The 20,819-nt window shown below is 41.0% G+C and overlaps 1 protein-coding gene across 4 annotated transcripts in view; it reads right to left on the bottom strand.

Annotated features, from left to right (window-relative positions):
* The window catches only part of CPNE3 (copine 3), a 48,775-nt gene extending 30,046 nt beyond the window's left edge, over window positions 1-18,729 (bottom strand). The window contains exons 1-5 of one of the 4 annotated variants that reach the window (XM_045398471.3): window positions 18,474-18,729; window positions 17,678-17,715; window positions 3,700-3,841; window positions 2,940-3,119; window positions 838-912 (exon numbers count right to left, since the gene is read on the bottom strand). In XM_045398471.3, the coding sequence (XP_045254406.2) occupies window positions 838-912; window positions 2,940-3,119; window positions 3,700-3,831 (387 nt within the window). In that variant the 5' untranslated portion in view covers window positions 3,832-3,841; window positions 17,678-17,715; window positions 18,474-18,729. The remainder of the gene's footprint in view (window positions 1-837; window positions 913-2,939; window positions 3,120-3,699; window positions 3,842-17,677; window positions 17,716-18,473) is intronic. The other 3 variants (XM_005563653.5, XM_005563654.5, XM_005563652.5) reach the window with 3 other exon arrangements.
* Window positions 18,730-20,819: the final 2,090 nt, after the last annotated feature.

Genomic DNA, 20,819 nt, shown 5'->3' with positions numbered 1-20,819 from the left:
CATTCTACTTAAAAATAAGTATCAGTCTATCATGCCCCACAGCAAGGAAGCTAACTACTGATAATGTTCTCTTTCCCACAAAAATCAAAACCCCTGAACATTCTTACGCCTTTGGAAATCTAAACTGTAGCAAAACAGCTCTCAGAGAAATGTATTTGATGATCATGATAACCTTGAAACATAGCTCTCTCAGGGAACTAGCCTTACATTCTCAGAGGGAGCTAAAGTTAAAATACTATCACTCCAGGCAGCAGTTAACTGTATAGACACTCTAGAAGATAAGGTTTACAGGCTTGGCATTATATGATGGGAAATGTAAAATACAATGATGCATATATTAATTTGCTTGAAGTCAGTAATCAGCAATGAAAAGCCCAGGTGGGAGGATGGGCAGCAGATAGCAAGCACAAAAAATGAAGGTAAAGAGTTTATAGGTTCAATGGCCATGTCATAATATAACATCCCTCTGGAATAAAATCCACTAGGGGAAATTTCTGTCATGTTGAGAGGACTATGTTTCGCCAGTAGAGAACCAAATTGATCCAGATTATTAAGCAGTTTACTTCCACAGAGGAGGGGCAGGTATCACCAAGGTGCACTGGACCTCTATGGGCAACTTAAAAAAACTGAAAGAAGGGATTACCACATTGCATGTTTCTCCTGGTTTGCACAATACATTTTCCGTTTGTGATAACTACAAGACAAGGGTGGACGGAATGCAACATTCAAGACTGAGTGGCAAAGCATGGCTGCAGAATATTTGTCTGATATGCACAGTTTCAGCATGTCCTATTATGATAAATCTTTCGAGACAAAAGACAAATATCTTATTTTTACCGTAATGCTCCCTTTCCCTGCAGGTCTGCCATTTTTCAGCACCAGTGGTCGAGTTAGCTTCTTACTGGAAACAATCTGTTAGAATTAGAAAGTGATACAAAGAGTCATTTCCCTTCAACCTATGAATTTTTAAATGAAATAGTTTCAGCAAAAAAGATTGAGTACAAGGTTCACTTAGAGTCATTAGAAATAGAAACATTAAGTTGGTTTCTTAAAGATTTAGATCATCTACATATTTAGGGCCAGGCACAGTGGCTCATGCCTGCAATCCCAGCACTTTGGGAGGCCGAGGCAGGCAAATCACCTGAGGTCAGGAGTTCGAGACCAGCCTGGCCTACATAGTGAAACCCCATCTCTACTGAAAATACAAAAATTAGCCAAGTGTGGTGGTGGGTGCCTGCGGTCCCAGTTACTCAGGAGGCAGAGGCAGGAGAATCGCTTGAACCCAGGAGGCGGAAGTTGCAGTGAGCTGAGTTCGCACCATTGCACTCCAGCCTGGGCAACAAGAGCGAGAGTCCATTTCAAAAAAAAAAAGGAAGAAAAAAAAAATCATCTACATATTTAAAACCCATTGGAAAAAACTTCTAAGGAGCCTACCCTGGCAGATACAATCTCCTTACCCACTAGTTTCTTAATCTCCTCGGTATGTCAAAGTTTAAATCATTCCTTGTAATGGAAAAAGAGGACCAGATTCTCATCGCATAAACAAATCACTTAGCTGAAACCTTCTAGGTAAAAGGTGGGCTTCAGAACACTCGATAAATGAGATTCAAGGCCATGTGCAGTGGCTCATGCCTATAATCCCAGCACTTTGGGAGGTTGATGTGGGAGGATTGCTTGAGCCCACAAGTTCAAGCCCAGCCTCAGCAACATGCCGAAACCTGTCTCTACAAAGTAATACAAAAATTAGCCAGGTGCCATGGCGTGTGCTTATAGTCCCAGCTACTTGGGAGGCTGAGGTGGGAGGCTCACTTGAACCCAGGAGGTCAAGGCTGCAGTGAGCTGTGATTGAGCCACTGTACTCCAGCCTGGGTGACTGAGTGAGACCCTGTCTCAAAAAAAAAAACAAAAACACAAAAAAAGGATTCGAGTTTTCTACTGAGACACAACTTCAATATTTAACTCCCATAAAATGTCATATTGCTTGAAGGAATATAGTATACCTAGGTTCTGTCAAACAGATATACCTCTGATATATCTCACAAATTCATAGGAATTTTAGCTACACTGGGATTTTTTCCCCCAAAAAATAAATACTTCCTTAATTTTTTCTTTGATATTATTTATCAAAGTTCCAGAAAACTGATCAGTTTCATATTGGTTTTGAGATACAGAAAACACCCATAATCTCCAAACAACTCAACCCTGAAAAATAAAGTTGTAAAAGACATATGTGAGTGACAAATGTCACATATTGAAAAAAAATTATTCCTCCCTCCTAAAACCTTCTTCAGTCTATACAAATGGTCATAATCTCTCCTTATGAATCAGATTAAAATAGGAGCAAAATGGTGAGCCACGAGACACGTCCCTACCCTGACCAAACTTGTCATATACCGGGAAGACACATAATTAAGCAACTATTAAAAAGTATGATAAGAAGTACTAGACAGTACCAAGTGAGCTCAGGAAAGGATTCCAAACTAATCTAGAGGGTCAGAGAAGGTTTATGGGGGGAATAAGGCTGAGTAAGAGCAAGCCAGGTAAAGTGGGTAGTGTTGGGGCATTGGAAGTCAGGAGGTGCCAGTCTCACTAGTTAGAAGAACAGAGAAGTTGCTGTTATCTTGATAGCATTTATGGCTTGAACATAACAAAACTATAGAGAACTCTGCAGCAGCTAAAGCGTTGGTATTACTTAATGAAATGCCTCATGAAGCCTCCCTTACTCAAAAGAATTAACAGGCTTTTCCATAAATACATAGTTCCTGCCCGTACAAAATATAAGATGAATTCTATAATGTTCAAGCCAAGCATATTAATATATGAACTGTCTTTAAAGTGATTACATGTTTTCCAACTTTAAAAATTAAATGATTCTTACCGAAAACACCAAATTCATTAAAACTTAGACAAAATAGAGTACAGTGGCTATGTATACTTACTTGTCCAAGGGTACATTCACATTCCCCTAAGAAGTCATCATCACTCAGCTCAATAGTTTTGTTGTCGATGTCATAAACCCCAAATTTCAATTTCTGAACCACTTCAAAGTAGTAATCAATAATAAATGTCTTGGAAAATTGGGGATTCAAGCAATTCTTAATCCTTTCTGTGCGCTCAACCTACACCCATCCCCCAAAACAAAAAAGTTTGTTCAGATCAAAGGTGCACTTGGATTTTCACATCTTTACGTACTAAACATAAACACAGGCATGACAACTAAAGGAAGTTTCTATATGTGTATGAAAAATTCTACAATCAAGGGCAAACTTTCACAAAAAACTCCATTAACAGATGAGATAGTGTTATTATTTTTAACATAAAAAAAAAAAACTCCTGGCCGGGCGCGGTGGCTCAAGCCTGTAATCCCAGCACTTTGGGAGGCCGAGGCAGGTGGATCACGAGGTCAGGAGATCGAGACTATCCTGGCTAACATGGTGAAACCCCGTCTCTACTAAAAATACAAAAAACTAGCCGGGCGTGGTGGCGGGCGCCTGTAGTTTCAGCTACTTGGGAGGCTGAGGCAGGAGAATGGCTTGAACCCAGGAGGCAGAGCTTGCAGTGAGCCGAGATCACACCACTGCACTCCAGCCTGGGAGACACAGCAAGACCCCATCTCAAAAAAAAAAAAAAAAAAAAAAACTCCTTACATTGTTAAAAGGGTAATTCAGATGACTTTTTAAGTAAAGTATTTAACATTACCTCATACCACTGTTGACCACTTGTATTCAAAAATAACACACATAAAGGGTCTGACTTTGACCCTATATCTTTATCCAAAAGATTGGCACAGGAAACATTCAGCGACACCTTTGTGACACACTGGGCAGCCATGTCTTGAGTTCTGAGAAAACCAATAAAAAGAGAAAGCAAGTGAAACAATGCCTTTAAGAAGCACACTCATTCCTAACAAAAACAGGTGACTTCTTAAGATCAATTGTCATAATAAGCTTATAGAGTGAACTTGCTAGAATCCGACTGTTATATATGCCTCCTTGGGATGTGGGTGTCTATTAGCTCATTACAGTGATATTGCCTCCATCAGATTCTCTTGCTAGGATAAAATTCATTTACTGAATGACAGAAAAATGCAGCTTTTAAGATGGCTAATAAGACATACTAATCTTCTTGGCTGGGCTGACTCAGCCTGTAATCCCAGCACTTTGGGAGGCTGAGGCAGAAGGATGGCTTGAGCTTAGGAATTTGAGACCATCCTGGGCAATACAGCAAGACCTCGTCTCTACTAAAAATAAAAAATTAGCCAAGCATGGTGGTGTGTGCCTATAATCCCAGCTACTAGGAAGGCTGAGGCAAGAGGATTGCTTGAACCCAAGAGATTGAGCCTGTAGTGAGCTATAATTGTGCCACTGCATTCCAGCCTGGGCAACAGAGACTCTGTCTAAAAAAAAAAAAGAAAAAACTAATCTTCTTTTTACCTTAACTATAAATTTTATCATTCAGAAAAACTCCAAGTATTATCTTGATTCTTCACTTAAAGGTATGCCTAACATTATACTACAAAACAGATTAAGTTTTATTTTTATTTGTTTATTTAACAAGACACTGAGTGGGATATTTTCTGTTTTCACAGATTTTTTGGCTAAAACCAAAAACCCCAAAGACCCCTTTCCCCCTACTCTACCCCCAGCTCCCAATATTTTGCAGCCGTGGTTCTCAATATTGGCTGCTTCCTGGAATCATCTGGGGAAGCTTTCAAAGCTACTGATGCCAGAGTTCCACTTAAAGAGATTTTAACTAGTTTAGGGTACAACCTTGACATCAGCTCCTTGGATGATTCTAATGTGTAGACAAGGTTGACAAGCCTACTGTTCTACAGAGAGAAGGTGTGGTCCATCTTCCCTTATGACTTGCTAAGAAATATCAGAGTTAGCTTAACTTCCATAGACCCCTCCTTCCTCAGTATCCAATCAAAATATGAAAAGGACTGGGGATAGGGTGGAGCACATGATGGGGGCTGGACTTGAGAAGGAATTCAGTATTGCAGGTGAGCTGCCTTCATCCGTGAACCCAGGGAATGAAAGGGGATGCAGGTGTCACCAAGAAAAGGAACTAGGCATTGCATTTCCCATTTGGATGTCCACTTAGCCAGTGGACGTTGATGGTGCTAGGGCAGGTTCTGCAGGAGAGAAGGTACCTACTACCCTAGAGCTACTGGCAAACATCCTTACAATGGGGTAAGATTTAATGCCCTTTGCCCCTCACTTTGAGATTTAGCTGAAGTTCTAGGACCACAGAAACAAATCCGCTCATTGTCTTGTTATATTTAAATATGGCAGTAGGATTCCTGTGCTGTATAAAATGCCTAAGCAAATCTGAAATAACAAAGATTACCATTAGAAGAGCCTTTGTAATGTCAAAAACAACTAACGTCTTATAAAAAAATTGATAATTCTATTGAACTCTCTAAAAATAGTAGCAGTTCTTAACACATGTCAAAAATCAATACTAAGATTCCTAAATAAATAAAGACTAAGAAAAATGAAGTAGTTTGCATAGTCTTAGAAGTAGCTAGAAATCCCATTTAAAAACAAAGCTGGCTGACCACCATGGCTCACACCTGTATTCCCAGCAGTTTGGGAGGCCTAGGCAGGTGGACTACTTGAGGTCAGGAGTTCAAGACCAGCCTGGCCAACGTGGTGAAACCTCATCTCTACTAAAATACAAAAATTAGCTGGGTGTGGTGGAATGAGCCTGTGATCTCAGCTACTCCGGAGTCTGATACGGTAGGAGGATCGCTTGAGACTGGAAGGCAGAGTTTGCAGTGAGCCAAGATCATGCCACTGCACTCCAACCTAGGTGACAGAGTGAGACCCCATCTCAAAAAACAAAAACAAAAACAAAAACAAAACAAAAACAAACAAAATATATACAAGATATATATATTTAAACAGTCCTAGTATACAGTAAGTGCTCACATTTTATCATTATTATTATTTTATCACTATCTGCCTCTAGGGTTTGATCCTTTCTTATCTATCCCATGTTTCTTATTTTTTTATTATTCCATTGCATGATTATCCTGATTATTCCAATCCATACTAAGGTGTTCCTTTGAATTCCTATTGCACTAATAGTAACAGATTACTGAATTACAGGAACAAGATCAAATTTGGGGTAATGCACACCCCCAATTTTTTTTTTTTTGAGATGGAGTCTTGCTCTGTCATCCAGGCTGGGGTGCAGTGGCACAATCTCAGGTCACTGCAACATCCGCCTCCCAGATTCAAGCAATTCTCTGCCTCAGCCTCCCGAGTAGCTGGGATTACAGGTGCCCACCACCACGCCCTGTAGAACCCTCCACCTGGCACTTGCTGTGTGACCACGTATAAGTAACTTCAACTCCCTGAGCCTAGATTTCCTCATCAGTAAAAATGGAGATACTGCAAGTAAATTTGTAAATCTGGCATGTGCCAGGCATCCTGTCTTTTGTATCTAATATAGAATCTGTAAATAAATGTTAGTTGTATGATTTTTTTTTTTTTTGCATAATGTAGTTTAGAGTCTTGTAAGTTGTATGTCAGCAGTACCAAGCATAATGCAGTGCCCTGTGGATGAACATAGAATGAGCAATGATTGCTAAAGCTTCCAAAAAAAACATGTAGAGGATTCTCTACCAGCCAGCAGAAAAGTCTTCAAATTTCCAAGGATGGGGAGAATTCAAGAGAGAATGCAGACATCTATGTGTGAAGTCAGTCTCACAGCAAAGAGACACCACATATCAGAAGAGCATTATTTTTTTCCCTAAAAATGCTTATACAAAAGCTACAAAAACAACATGCCAGGCACAGCTGATTATTTAACAAATTGCTGACAGTTACACTACTGCATTGCTGCCAGGAAACAAATTTCCTCTATTAGCAGCATTGCCCTCTGAAAATGACTCTGACTGTGGCCTCAATTTTATCCTGAAACCATTATGGCTGAATGGCAAATGGAAGAAATTACATAAACACCAGGGTCTGGAATCTTGTTAATAGTAATATTCATGAAGATGCTGTTCTCATTTCCTTTTAATGTAATTATCCAGTACATGATATACAATTTTTTAAGAGAGCAATAGCATATTTTATCCACAAATCACAATGGGAGCTGGGCATATTGGCTCATACCTGTAATCCCAGCACTTTGGGAGGCTGAGGCAGTAGGATCACTTGAGCCCAGGAGTTCAAGACCAGCCTGAGCAAGAGACCTCATTCTCTTAAAAAAAAAAAAAAAAATATTAGCCAGGCATGGTGGTGCGTGCCTATAATCCCAGCTACTTAGGAGGCTGAGGCAGGACAATCACTTGAACCTGGGAGGCAGAGGTTTCAGTGAGTGAGACTGCACCATTGCACTCCAGCCTGGGTGACAGAGCAAGACTCCATCTCAGAAAAAAAAAAGAAAGAAAGAAAGAAAGAAAAATTTAAAAAATTAGCCAGCCAAGGTGGCATGCACCTGCAGTCCCAGCTACTCGGTAGGCTAAGGCAGGAGGCTCACTCAAGTCCAGGAGTTCAAGTCCACAGTAAGCTATGCACTGCAGCCTGGGTGACAGAGCAAGACCCTGTCTCAAAAAAAAAAAAAAAAATTATGAAGGAAAATAAAGCAAATGTTTTATACTCTTTTAGTGTGAAAGATTTGGCTGGGATAAGTTACATGGCAAAGAATAAACGAGCAACTAAAGAATAATTCTATGTAGTATTTTACTCCTTAAAGAGCAGGATAGAAAACACAAATAATCCCTAGGATTAGACAATGGCTTCCTACTGTACAGATTATTACTTATTGGACAATAATTTGATCCAAACACCTCCTCTGAAATGCAAATAATCCCTAGAAATACCAAACATATCAATCATTCTCCCATTCACCCTAATGTTCTGCATCAGTATTATAACAGAGATAAACCTAAGGAACTGAGAATTAAGACCTAATATTTATTTATTTATTTTTATTTATTATTATTATTTTTTAAATTTATTTATTATTATTATACTTTAAGTTGTAGGGTACATGTGCATAACATGCAGGTTTGTTACATATGTATACTTGTGCCTTGTTGGTGTGCTGCACCCATCAACTCGTCATTTACATCAGGTATAACTCCCAATGCAATCCCTCCCCCCTCCCCCCTCCCCCCTCCCCATGATAGGCCCCGGTGTGTGATGTTCCCCTTCCCGAGTCCAAGTGATCTCATTGTTCAGTTCCCACCTATGAGTGAGAACATGCGGTGTTTGGTTTTCTGTTCTTGTGATAGTTTGCTAAGAATGATGGTTTCCAGCTGCATCCATGTCCCTACAAAGGACACAAACTCATCCTTTTTTATGGCTGCATAGTATTCCATGGTGTATATGTGCCACATTTTCTTAATCCAATCTGTCACTGATGGACATTTGGGTTGATTCCAAGTCTTTGCTATTGTGAATAGTGCTGCAATAAACATACGTGTGCATGTGTCTTTATAGCAGCATAATTTATAATCCTTTGGGTATATACCCAGTAATGGGATGGCTGGGTCATATGGTACATCTAGTTCTAGATCCTTGAGGAATCACCATACTGTTTTCCATAATGGTTGAACTAGTTTACAATCCCACCAACAGTGTAAAAGTGTTCCTATTTCTCCACATCCTCTCCAGCACCTGTTGTTTCCTGACTTTTGAATGATCGCCATTCTAACTGGTGTGAGATGGTATCTCATTGTGGTTTTGATTTGCATTTCTCTGATGGCCAGTAATGATGAGCATTTTTTCATGTGTCTGTTGGCTGTATGAATGTAAGACCTAATATTTAAAGTGGTATCTGATATGTGAAATTTAAGGCATCTGGTCATTCCCATGCCCTGGCTGAAAATCCTGAAGTCTTATCTACTTTCTCTTTTCTCATTCCTCCTTAAACCTACTCTTAGATTTATGCAGTAAAGATGCCACAGAGATTCTGCCTACTAGAAACCCAAATCACTCTCAAACATGGAGATACAGCCCCTTCCCCATCCCCAGAGTCACAACCTTAACTTCAGGTCTTCTATATCTGTCACCTGCCTAACATAATAGTCTCCTAATGGGTATTCCCACTGCCATTTTCTCTCCATTCACATTATGATTTTATCACTTCTGATTAAAAAGTGATAGTCCAATAAACTAAGCCTAGAATTCACCGCTCTGCCAACATCTACCCCTAGTCTACCTGAACAGCTACCTCTGCCCATTCAAGTTCTTCAAGATCCACTTCAGGCCGGGCATGGTGGCTCACACCTGTAATCACGGTACTTTGGGTGGGCGAGGCAGGGGATCACTTGACGTCAGGAGTTCAACACTCATCATGACCAACAGGGTGAAACCCTGTCTCTACTAAATATACAGAAATTAGCCAGGCGTGGTGGCAGGTGCCTGTAATCCCAGCTACTCGGGAGGCTGAGGCAGGAGAATTGCTTGAACCAAGGAGGCGAAGGTTGCAGTGAGCCGAGATGGCACCACTGCACTCCAGCCTGGGTGACAGAGTGAGACTCTATCTCAAAACAAAACAAAACAAACACTTCAAATGATACTTCCTTCATACAGCTGTTGCTGATACCCTGCTGATATCCCTCATGCTGTTATGGCACTGATTCTATCTTCTTTCCACTATTGTTACTCGTATTTGTGGCTCATCACTCCGTCTATATACTGTGAACTGTGGGCAGCGATCATATTTTACCACTTCCTCTTCTTCCTGAAGCATGACATCTGGCACAGGTTATTTGTAGCAGAAAGAGCAATAACTCTGGAGACAGTGTGTGTTGTTCAAATTTCTTTCCTACCACTAATTTGGATGTGTCACCTCTGCCAAATTATCTATCTGAATTTCAATTTCCTAATTTATAAAATGGGGATATTAAAAAACCCTGACACTTATCCTTAATGTAAATAAGGTTAAAATAGAAAAATAAACTTAATACAAACCCTGACAATTGTAGGTTTGTAGCATGCTCAGCATATAATAGACACTCCATGAATTGTAGCAATTATTTTATTAATGACTCAGGGATTTTAATTGATTGTCTCAGCATAGATGGCTTATTATTAAGTAGTAAGACATAAAGCAGCTTTCTCATTCTTATTTATGAAAAGCTTCTTGAAACAATAATACTTTTTGGGATTTACATAAAATTAATTTGGCAAAATAGTCAGCCTTGAGCATAGATAAGGTACGCAGGTGAGGGCAGCGCAGGCTCATGTCAGTGACTCAAAATGTGTTCTAAAACAATTGTGAAGGAGAAGTCAGTGCCCATCTACCAATCCCTTTAGTAAAGTTCCTTCAGTCTTCAGCCGAAAAATGAAGAGACTGGCTTACTATAAAAAATTCTCAGATGTTCCTTCTGGTTCTAATACCATGATTCACTAACTGCTATTCCGCAGTACATCCTGCCTGACCGCTACTGAAAGCACACAAGGGCAACCTTGGGGCAGCTGGAACCCGCCCAGCAACATCAGCAATAAACACCCTAGGCAGTGTTTCTCCAATTGTGCTGCTCAGAACAGTAATAAGTGTTCCCCTACTTAAAAAAAAAAGGGGGGGGGGGGCGCGCAGAGCAGGTAATACGGCTGAAAATCCCAAGGCTGCTAAGTTCCTGAGAGTTCCCAGGCCAAACTAGCAACTGTATTTATTATGAGGTTACTGTAAACCCATTATTTTGCTAAGGACAGCAGGGACATTATACAGCAACGGAAGAGCTCGTAGCTCATTATAATCAAACTGGGGAGATCCATTCAAAAAACAATTACTTATTGAATACTTTCTAGGTGTTCCAAAAGTGGGGTTTGGGGAGGAGGCCAAAACGAAATAAATACTTAGCTACTTAGCTAACTATGTACACACAGAAAGAGTATACAAGAGTATAAAATTGTGTGGTACAGTCAGAGAACAATTAGTGCTCTTGGAGCTGAAGAAGCTCCCCAGAGATTTCTACTTTTACTGACAAAACTATACTCCACTATAAAAAAATGTGCAATCTTATTGCTACTGACTACTGGATTTCTTTTTCACCCTTACATTTAAGGGTAGACAGTAAGAGAGTGGGGAGTAGAAGAATAAGGGGAAAGAAAAGATAGGTAATAATTCCATACAACTAGACAGATATTATTTCTTTTATAGTTTTCAAAGTGCTTCCAAATAATATATTATCTTCTGAACCTTACAAAAACTCTGTGAGTTAGGCAGGATAATGATTACTACATGGTGAAAGGTCCATGTGTCACAGGTATGACTTTAATATAAGGCACTCCAGTGTCTGAATTGATTGACCCAGAATATGTTGATAATTTTCAGCACATTGTTAATCTTCAAAACAATGCATAATATCTACTAGGAAAAAAAATACAAATTTCTTCAAAAAGGTTAAATTACTTACATGGGATCACAAAGCTACTAAGTGTCAGCACCACAGCATAAACCCACGTATTTTCCCCTTTATGCCAAAATCCCTCCAGGGCACTAAAGCCTCTAATTAATAGTTACTTAGCTGTCAAGTAAAACCAGTATTTGTAAAAATAAATAAACTCCATAGATGCACACAATTATGATTTTTCAATTAAAAACAATATCAAAAAATAGTTACTTAGTATAACAGCAATATTCTCTAATTAATTTCCTTTTGGCTTGTTAATATCAAAAGTAATATTCAGCCTGACACAAACTAATAAAATAATATCTTTAAAATTACAAGATTAATACTGAGGCTAAAACTAGTTATATGGTTCTCAAACAAAGGTAACCAGAATAACAAAAGCTTGCCAAAGAATGGAAGAACTGGAATGGTTTATACTTTATTTATCTCATAGCAGTTCCTCTTCAAGATAACCCATTAAATTGTAAATTACTTAAGACTAAGAAAGCATGTTCTCCTTGCTAGTGTGTCTCTACACACACAGGTCTACCATGTACGTAGGTGACATTAGATCATCTTAGAGCAGCAACACTTATTCTCAGGAATATACTGCACTTAATACCCAGACTCTGACAGTAAAAAACTCACATTAAAAGAATTTAAACTAAGCTTGTTCTGTATTTAGTAAGAAAGTGATGCCCAGATTTGTTTTTTTAATCACTACCAGAGGATACTAGAAATGAAGATAGGGAATAAAGTCAAGCACAAACACACATAAAACAAAACAAAAAAAGAAACAAAAAGGAAGAATCACTGGATCAGGTGTCAAAAGAAATGGACTGGGCTGGGCGTGGTGGCTCGCACCTGTAATCCCAGCACTTCGCAGGCCAACACAGGCAGATCACCTGAGGTCAGGAATCTGAGACCAGCCCGGTCAACATGGCGAAACCCTGTGTCTACTAAAAACATAAAAATTAGTTGGGCATGGTGCACTATAGCCCCAGCTACTTGGGAGGCTGAGGCAGGAGAATCACTTGAACATGGGAGGTGGAGGTTTCAGTGAGCCAAGATTGTGCCACTGCACTCCAGCCTGGGCGACAAAGCAAGACTCCATCTCAAAAAAACAAAAAGAAAGGGACTGGTTCTGTGTTAGTCATACCACAATGGCGGGCATTTAGGCAACTGATGTCACTTCTCTGGGCCTCAGGTTTTTTCAGCTGTTAAAATTTTTTTTTTTTTTGAGATGGACTTTCACTCTTGCTGCCCAGGCTGGAGTGCAATGGCGATCTTGGCTCACTTGCAACCTCCGCCTCCTGGGTTCAAATGATTCTCCTGCCTCAGCCTCCTGAGTAGCTGGGATTACAGGCGCCGCCACTACGCCCAGCTAATTTTTGTATTTTTAGTAGAGACGGGGTTTCACCATGTTGACCAGGCTGGTCTCCAGCTCCTGACTTCAGGTAATCTGCCTGCAATCCGCCCACCTTGGCCTCCCAAAGTGCTGGGATTACAGGCGTGAGCCACTGCATCCAGCCTTCAGCTGTTAAAACTAAGAGTTGAGTCAATCCCTTTCTTTAAGTAATTACTAAGGTCTTTTCCATTAATGTATCCTGACCCTGATTTAATTATAATGAATATGTAACTTGTTTAGGAAGTGGTACTAAAGGATTTTTAAAAATGAGTAGAAAACATCAGAATATTTATAAGGACAAAAAGGAGAAATGGAAGAAAAAGGATAAAGTTTTCCAAACTCAGTCTCCATCTCTATCAAAAAAACAATATCTGGGGCCAGGCACGGTGGCTTGTGCCTGTAATCCCAGCACTTTGGGAGGCCGAGGTGGGCGGATCATCTGAGGTCAGGACTTCAAGACCATCCTGGCCAACATGGTAAAACCTGTCTCTACTGAAAATACAACATTAGCTGGGCATGGTGGTGTCTGCCTGTAATCCTAGCTACACAGGAGGCTAAGGCAGGAGAATTGCTTGAACCAGGGAGGCGGAGGTTGCAGTGAGTCAAGATCGTGCCACTGCACTCCAGCCTGGGCAAAAAGAGCCAAATTCCGTTTCAAAACAAACAAACAAAAAGCTATATCTGAAAAAAAATGTATCTAGAAACTTCTCCATTAGTTAGATATCTTGGCTCAAAATTGTTATTAAGTGCTCAGATGACTTAAATAAACAAACAAAACACAGGGCCCAGTCTATTAAGCAGATGCAGCACGATAAGGAAGTAAATTTTATTAGCATCCATGAAATCTCACATTATTAAGCTCTTAGCATCTATCATGACAGTAAAATAAATCAGCTTTTAGCCACACTTTAAAAAGTTTCCAGATTCTTAAACTATCTTGAGCAAAATCTAAATAGTGATACCATTGCTGATGCTTGGACACGTAGAACTGAGGAAAGCAGGAGTTCACATGAAAAGGTTGATATGTTATCACTCTAACTTCAAAAATAAAAAGTAGGTGCAGTTTTACCTTGTCTTTATCATTACAAAGTAAGCAATCAACTAAGGACCCTTCATTAATTTCTCTAGAAAATCCTGATATGGTTCTATTCCATGATTCATAGCTGGCTACAAAGTTTACTTAACATGTGTTTCAGGTTATACCACTTTTCTAATCCCTTGGTTACTGTATATACATTTTAGAAGTATCACTGATTGTATTTTCAAGCCCATCAAATGAACAGTTCATCATAGGTTCATTTAGTGAGGTATTAATATAAGTTATTAATAGAAGCAGGGTTGGGCCAGGCATGGTGGCTGATCCTTATAATCCCAGCACTTTGGGAGACTGAGGCAGGCAGATGGCTTGAGCTCAGGAGTTCAACAGCAACCTGGACAACATGGCTAAACCCCGTCTCTACAAAAATACAAAAATTAGCCGGGCATGGTGGGGTATGCCTGTGGTACCAGTCATTCTGGGGACTGAGGTGGTATTGCTTGAGGCTGGGAGGTGGAGGTTGCAGTGAGCCGAGATCATGCTGCTGCACTCCAACCTGGGTGGCAGAATCAGGCCCCATCTCATATATAAATAAATAAAATTTTTTTTTAAAAGAAGGGTTATCAGAACTTATTAGCTACATAAGCAGAAAAAATAAAATTAAAATTAAAAAGTTACAAATAAGAAGTTACTAACATCAGTGTCACTAAAATTGGTATACAATCCCCTACTGCTAAATTTGACTGGCTTAAGAAAAAAAGAAGCAGTGGCAACATCTCACTATTGCCTCACTTTATGCAACATGCATCTTGGCAAAGCTGGCTATGAAATACATGTCTACAAAGTGAATCATCTTTTACCCTCAATGAAAATCAGAGCTGCATCCCCTACCTGAAAATCCCAAGTGTTCAGTTGAAAAGTCTTTCATTATAAGGGCTAAGTAAAGCTGCTGGCCAGCTGTGCAGCAGGCAGGCTGGATCTGATATTACGGCACACCAACCTGCGGAGACTGAAGTCTCCTGGGGTTCTCATTCCCCTCAGAGCACATTAAGAATTTTCCCCCTTCTGGAATTTCCCAGATGTTGAACCAGCCATCAGAACCTCTCACCTGCCCTGGTGTCCACTATGCCCCAACTCTAAATGCATGCTTTCCAAAATTTGACTCCTTTCCTTCTCTTTGTAGGGGAACATGTATATTTAATTGGGCAAGTTGAGCACTTCACAATTTATCACTATGTGCTCCTTTCTAGTTCACGGTGAACAAATCATATAAAAATGCCTTCAGTTTAAAGTAGCAACAACTACAACCACGTGGTTCCCAAGGTTTAAAAGTTTGTATATTGGGCAAAGACGGTTGAGATGTTTATACATTTCCTGATTTCAAGAATATTCATGTCCTGGTTACTTAACACATACATTGTAGCTGTTTTTAATTTTAGGGCAAATCCCTTTATATTTCCCAATCATGAGCAGTTTAATAGTACTATTAATTCATTCAACACTTATTGAACAAATATTATAGATTGCCTACTGTGTGTCAGGCACTGTTTTAAGGTGCTGGAGAGCCAACAATAAACAAAGCAGGCAACCATCCCCATGAGGGAGAGGTGAGTTACACTGCAGGGAGACAGAAAACAATAAAGACAAATAAGTAACATGTATAGTATGTTAGGTGGCAGTAAGTGTTACAGGGAACAATAAAGAAGGAGAGCAAGAAGTACTGAAGGTGGGGTGCAATTTTACATATTTTATAAAATTGTTTTGACAATATCATCAGGAAGTATTTGTCTTAATTTTCACTTCATTTTAAAAAATTCTGACACATAAACATGAAAATGTGGACAGATAAGTAAGTTCCTCTTTACAGTTGCAGGTACCTCTTTTAACAAGTACTGACCATCACCTTAGTCTAGAGGCATGGTAAACTAAAAGCCGGGGAAGGTGAAATAGCCTCATAACAACGTGTCCAGAAACCACACAGTTGTTCCGGTAATTTTCACAGGAACTAGATATAATATAACCATTTGCAAGAGGACATTTCAAAATTATTTACTAAAATCAGTATGTAGTATTTCCTTCTATTTTTTTTCATGAGGACACTTACTAATATGTTATCCACCTAATTCATATTGGTTAATGTGACCATAATACTGATGAATTTTAATGTCTTTTAAAAAGTTAGGATTGCATACTGCTAAGCTGTTATATTAAAAGAATAAACAGTCTCTCCAAAAAAACCTCCAATATGATTCCCACTCACAAGTAAGAACAAGAAGGGAAAATATTGGTGGGAAGGAAGCTAGATTGTCGGGTGAAGGTAATGGTGGGAACAGTAAAAGAATGCTCTAGTTAGGACTCCTGCAGGTCATTGAGCACAACCCATAGAAGTGACATTGAGTCTTGCGAAAAGATCCACCTGAAAGATCATGCTTTGGTGAGCAGTGGTGGCATTATGAATCTTTGAAGGTCAAATGACATATAATCATTTTTCACGTCTAACATTTACTTTCTTAGTTTTGCTAACAGTCATACTTTCTGGCATAATAAATCACTGACTAAAGAACATTTGAAAAGGAGAAAAAAAAGAAAACTCTAACACTAGTAAGAAAAAAAGTCCAGTGATAGTACCAAAAAACAAAGAGGGCAAAGAAAACTATGGATAAAGCTATTCCAAGAATTGATAAGGCTGGGTGTGGTGGTTCACACCTGTAACCCCAGCACTTTGGGAGGCCAAGGCAGGAGGATCACTTGAGCCCAGGAATTCAGGACCAGCCTGGGCAACATAATAAGACCTTATCTTTATTATAAAATAAATAAATAAGTAAATAAAATAATTGATAGGTGTTGGAGTACAATACGAACTAGGTACCGAAACAGATGATGCAAGGGAAATACTCAGGGCAGCAGTGATATCATCATAAAGAGCATAGAAAATAAAATATTTTAAAAGTATAATAGGTTGCCATAAACTTATGTGAAAATGAAGACCATTGTCTATAAACTGTTCACAGTTACAGATAAAATTAGAAGGGGTGTCCAGTCATTATGCAACCCTTAATGGCAAACACTTCTTTTGCTTCTCCCATACTGGAGCCTCCTCTCCCTTCCCATTCTTCAGGGACTAGACCTGAGAGAAGAAATCCTGAAAGAGAACTGCAGACTTCACTGTGGGGTTTGTGCCAGGCACCTTTTGGTCTGTGGGGTCCTAAAATTCAGCTCCCCCTCACATCTAGAGTCTCAAAGTGATCCAGTCCCAGAGTTTGAAATTCTTCAGCCCAGAGTGGGATGTATTTTTCCAATTCATCAGCCAAAAGGAACGGACCTCCTAAAAATTCTCACAAAGGCAAAAAGTGGCCCTGGGTACCACAGATTAATGACTGAGACATCTATTGGTGTCATTATAATTGCCATTATATATGTCACCTGTTTTTATTCCCTTTCCGTTTCCCATCCTTTGCTGTTTCCCTCTACCTATGTCCTAGGCTTGTATAAGTTGTGTTTGGCTCTGGCTGGCAGCACACACAGAGAGCTAGTTTGCTAACCTTAATTAATGACATCAGGATATATGTGACTATATATAGCTTACCACTAACTATGTGCCAAGCACTTTGCTAAATGTTTTACAAGTAGGATCTAATTTAATTCTCATAGCAACCTTGTGACATTTTATCTCTATTTAACAAATGCAGAAACAGGCCCTAAAAGGTGAAGTATCCTGCCCAAGGTCATCCAGCTAACAGCCTTCATAGCATAGATTTGAAACCTAGGTATCTGGCTTATCCCAAAGAATAACGTTCTTTTACATTAAGCAATAAAGCCTGTGCCCTAAAACCATACGAACTTTTGAATTCCAAACCCCAATGCCACCACTTACCAGTTGTGTAATCCGATGAGTTATTCAACCTGAGTTTCCTGGAGAATGAAACAGAGTAACATCACATCTATAAGTGCTTGGGAGCGTTAAATAAGCTAACATATAAAAACTGTCCAGCACAGTTGTTGTGGGACATTGCAATCAATAGTTACAATATTCAATCCCGCCCTTCCCTCTATTTGATTATCCATTATAGAGGCGGCCTCAAAAAGACAACGCTAAGGATATGCAAAAAGTGCAGACGATCATTAAGCGCAACATAAATGGCTGGTCTGCTCGGTCCCAACGGGTTCTGGCCCTGCGCTTCCTCCACAATCCTGGTGTAGGGAACCCAAAACACTAGACAGAAGAAACTTGAAGCTGGAGGAGAAACGGGAGCTGCTGGACTACTTCTCACAACCTCCTTGTTTACTCTGAACAGGAGTCACCTCTTCCCACCTCATCTGCCAGCTTCTCGGGTGCTCTGAAGCGCGCGCCCCCTGCTCAATTGGGCACTGGCTTCACCACTGACGTGGTGTGGGTACCCTATCCCTCTCCCCGCGTGGTGCTGCAGTGATTTCGGGGCCTGTCACCCTTCTCTGGGCCACAAGCCCGACCCTCTCCGCCCAGGGAAGGAGGGCGGATCCCAGCCTATCCCTAGCCCCAGGTGCACGAGCGCCAGGCCCAGGCGGGGCCTTGCGGCCCAGAGCTGAGCCCCGAGCGCGGGCTTCTCCAGGAGGCGCCGGCGGTGCTTGGGCCCCGCCAGGCCGCGACCTAGCTCGGGAGCCCCCCGCGCGACCTGCCGATCCCCGGCTACCGAGCACTTCCAGCACCAAGGCCCGGCGGGACCTGCCGCACGGAGCCTGCGGGCTTAGATTCTCCAGGCCAGGATTTTCCTTTTCCCCCGGGCGGTACCGTTGCTGGGCTGCTGCCTCACCGGCCCAGGAACTGGGAGAGGCCCGCACTCACGTGCGAGTCTTAGAGGTGGAAGTCGAGCGACGGTGGAGAACAGGCCAGCAGCGTCCGGAGAGCTGCCGGGACCGCAGGCATTCAAGAGAACCTAGGGCCGGACTGGCAGAGCAAGGGGGCGGGGCGGGGCGGGGCGGGGCGGGGCTGGGAGGGGGCGGGTCCAGTGTGCGCCCAGCCCCGCACAGCCTGCGCGAGGATCCGCCCATCCACAGGGAGCTGACTCTGGGCTGCAGGTCCGCTCCCTGCCAGTAGGCTGGCGCTTCATGGCTACTCTGGGGGCCAGTCGCTTACTGAAAAGGCAAAGCTGACTTTAAGGTAAATGGTTTGGTGCACCAAAATAAATTCCTTAAGGATTAAATAATTTAAATATTTGAGAAAATTTATACCATATCTGGACTGAGAAGACTGGGCGCCGTGGCTCACACCTGTAATCCGAACATTTTGGGAGGCAGAGATGGGAGGATGGCTTGTGCCCAGGAGTTGGAGACCAGCCCAGCCTGGGGCAAAAAAATGAGACCCCCTCCACCGATGCAAAAAGTAAAAAAAAATAGCTGGGCGTGGAGGCACGCGACTGTGGTCCTAGCTACACGTGAGGCTGAGGCAGGAGGATCACGGGCTCAGGCTGCAGTGCGCCATGTTCGTGCCTCTGCACTCCAGCGTAGGTGACAGAGAGACCCTGTCTCAAAAAAGAAAAAAGAAAAGTTACTAAGACAAATTATCAACATGAAAATAGCGAAACACATCTTAGCTCTTAACCATGCTTATATGCTTATTTAGGGCATTCTTAATGTGCACACTACCAAGGACATTTTATATCATTCATTACCTTTAATCCTCATGATTCTGTGATGTATTTGGTGCCAGTATCCCCATTTTACAAATGAAAACTGCATTTGAGTAACATGAGATTTGAAAGCTAAATAATTGGCCTACTTTTCTGAAGTCACAGATTGTAAGTAAACTAACCTCAAAGTGCAGGCTGGACTGCTTGCTACTCCATGCTGCCTGCAACTAAACAAAACGCTATGGAAAATATTGATACATAACTGCTCGATAATGTAGAACTTCTTCCCAAGGAAACAGGGACAAAATCAATAGAACATATTAGGAAAAATATTGGTCCCAAACCTGACAGAGTTACTATCTTAAGTTCATTGATTTTTTATTTTTTATTTTTTTTGAGATGGAGTTTTACTCTTGTTGCCCAAACTGGAATGCAATGGCGCAATCTCAGCTCACCGCAACCTCCGTCTCCCGGGTTCAAGCGATTCTCCTGCCTCAGCCTCCCGGGTAGCTGGGATTACAGGCACCTGCCACCATGCCCAGCTAATTATGTATTTTTAGTAGAGATGGGGTTCTCCATGTTGGTCAGAGGTCTTGAACTCCCAACCTCAGGTGATCCACCCATCTCGGCCTCCCAAAGTGCTGTCATTACAGGCGTGAGCCACCGTGCCTGGCCTCTTAAGTTCATTTAAATTGATAAGAAAAAAAAAAAAATAGAAAAATGGGTGAAGGGTTTTATTTTTTTTAATTACAGAAGAAATGGAAAGGGTATCAAATGAAGAAACATAGACATTCCTAAGTAAAAACTTTACTCTTAATCCAAAAAATGCAAACTAAACATTTTAATTTTATTTATTTTTAAGAAATAGGGTCTCACTATGTTGCCCAGGCTGGTGTCGAACTCCTGAGTTCAAGTGATCTGCCAGCCTTGGTCTCCCAGAGTACTGGGATTACAGGTGTGAGCCACAGTACCTGGCCTGCAAATTAAACATTTTTAAAATCATATCAGTGCCAGTGAGGATTCATTTATTTATTCAGCAAACACATCCTGATTGCCTACTATGTGCATTGTTCTATACTTGTGAGCAAGACAGATAGGAACTTCTATCTTACAGAAGGGTCGAATAATAAGTTAGTTGTTAAAGACAAAATGAGATTTCAGACAGCCAGAGTGCCATGATGAAAGTTAAGGCAAGGTGATGTGTTAGAGGGACTTGAGGATAGTGTGAGCTTATTTAGACTGGGGATCAGAAAAGAGCTCTCTAAGATGGTATTTGACCTGAGATTTGAAAAATAAGAAGCAGCCAGTTACGCAAATATCTGGGGCACAGGAATGATAGCAGGGGCAAAAAGACAAGAACAAACTGCAAGTGCGGAAACAAGGCCTTTGTTGCTGAAGTGTACTGGGGAG

Source organism: Macaca fascicularis, chromosome 8 (genome assembly GCF_037993035.2).
Source record: "Macaca fascicularis isolate 582-1 chromosome 8, T2T-MFA8v1.1".
Lineage (NCBI taxonomy): Eukaryota > Metazoa > Chordata > Mammalia > Primates > Cercopithecidae > Macaca > Macaca fascicularis.
This window is presented reverse-complemented; position numbering and strand designations above follow the sequence as displayed.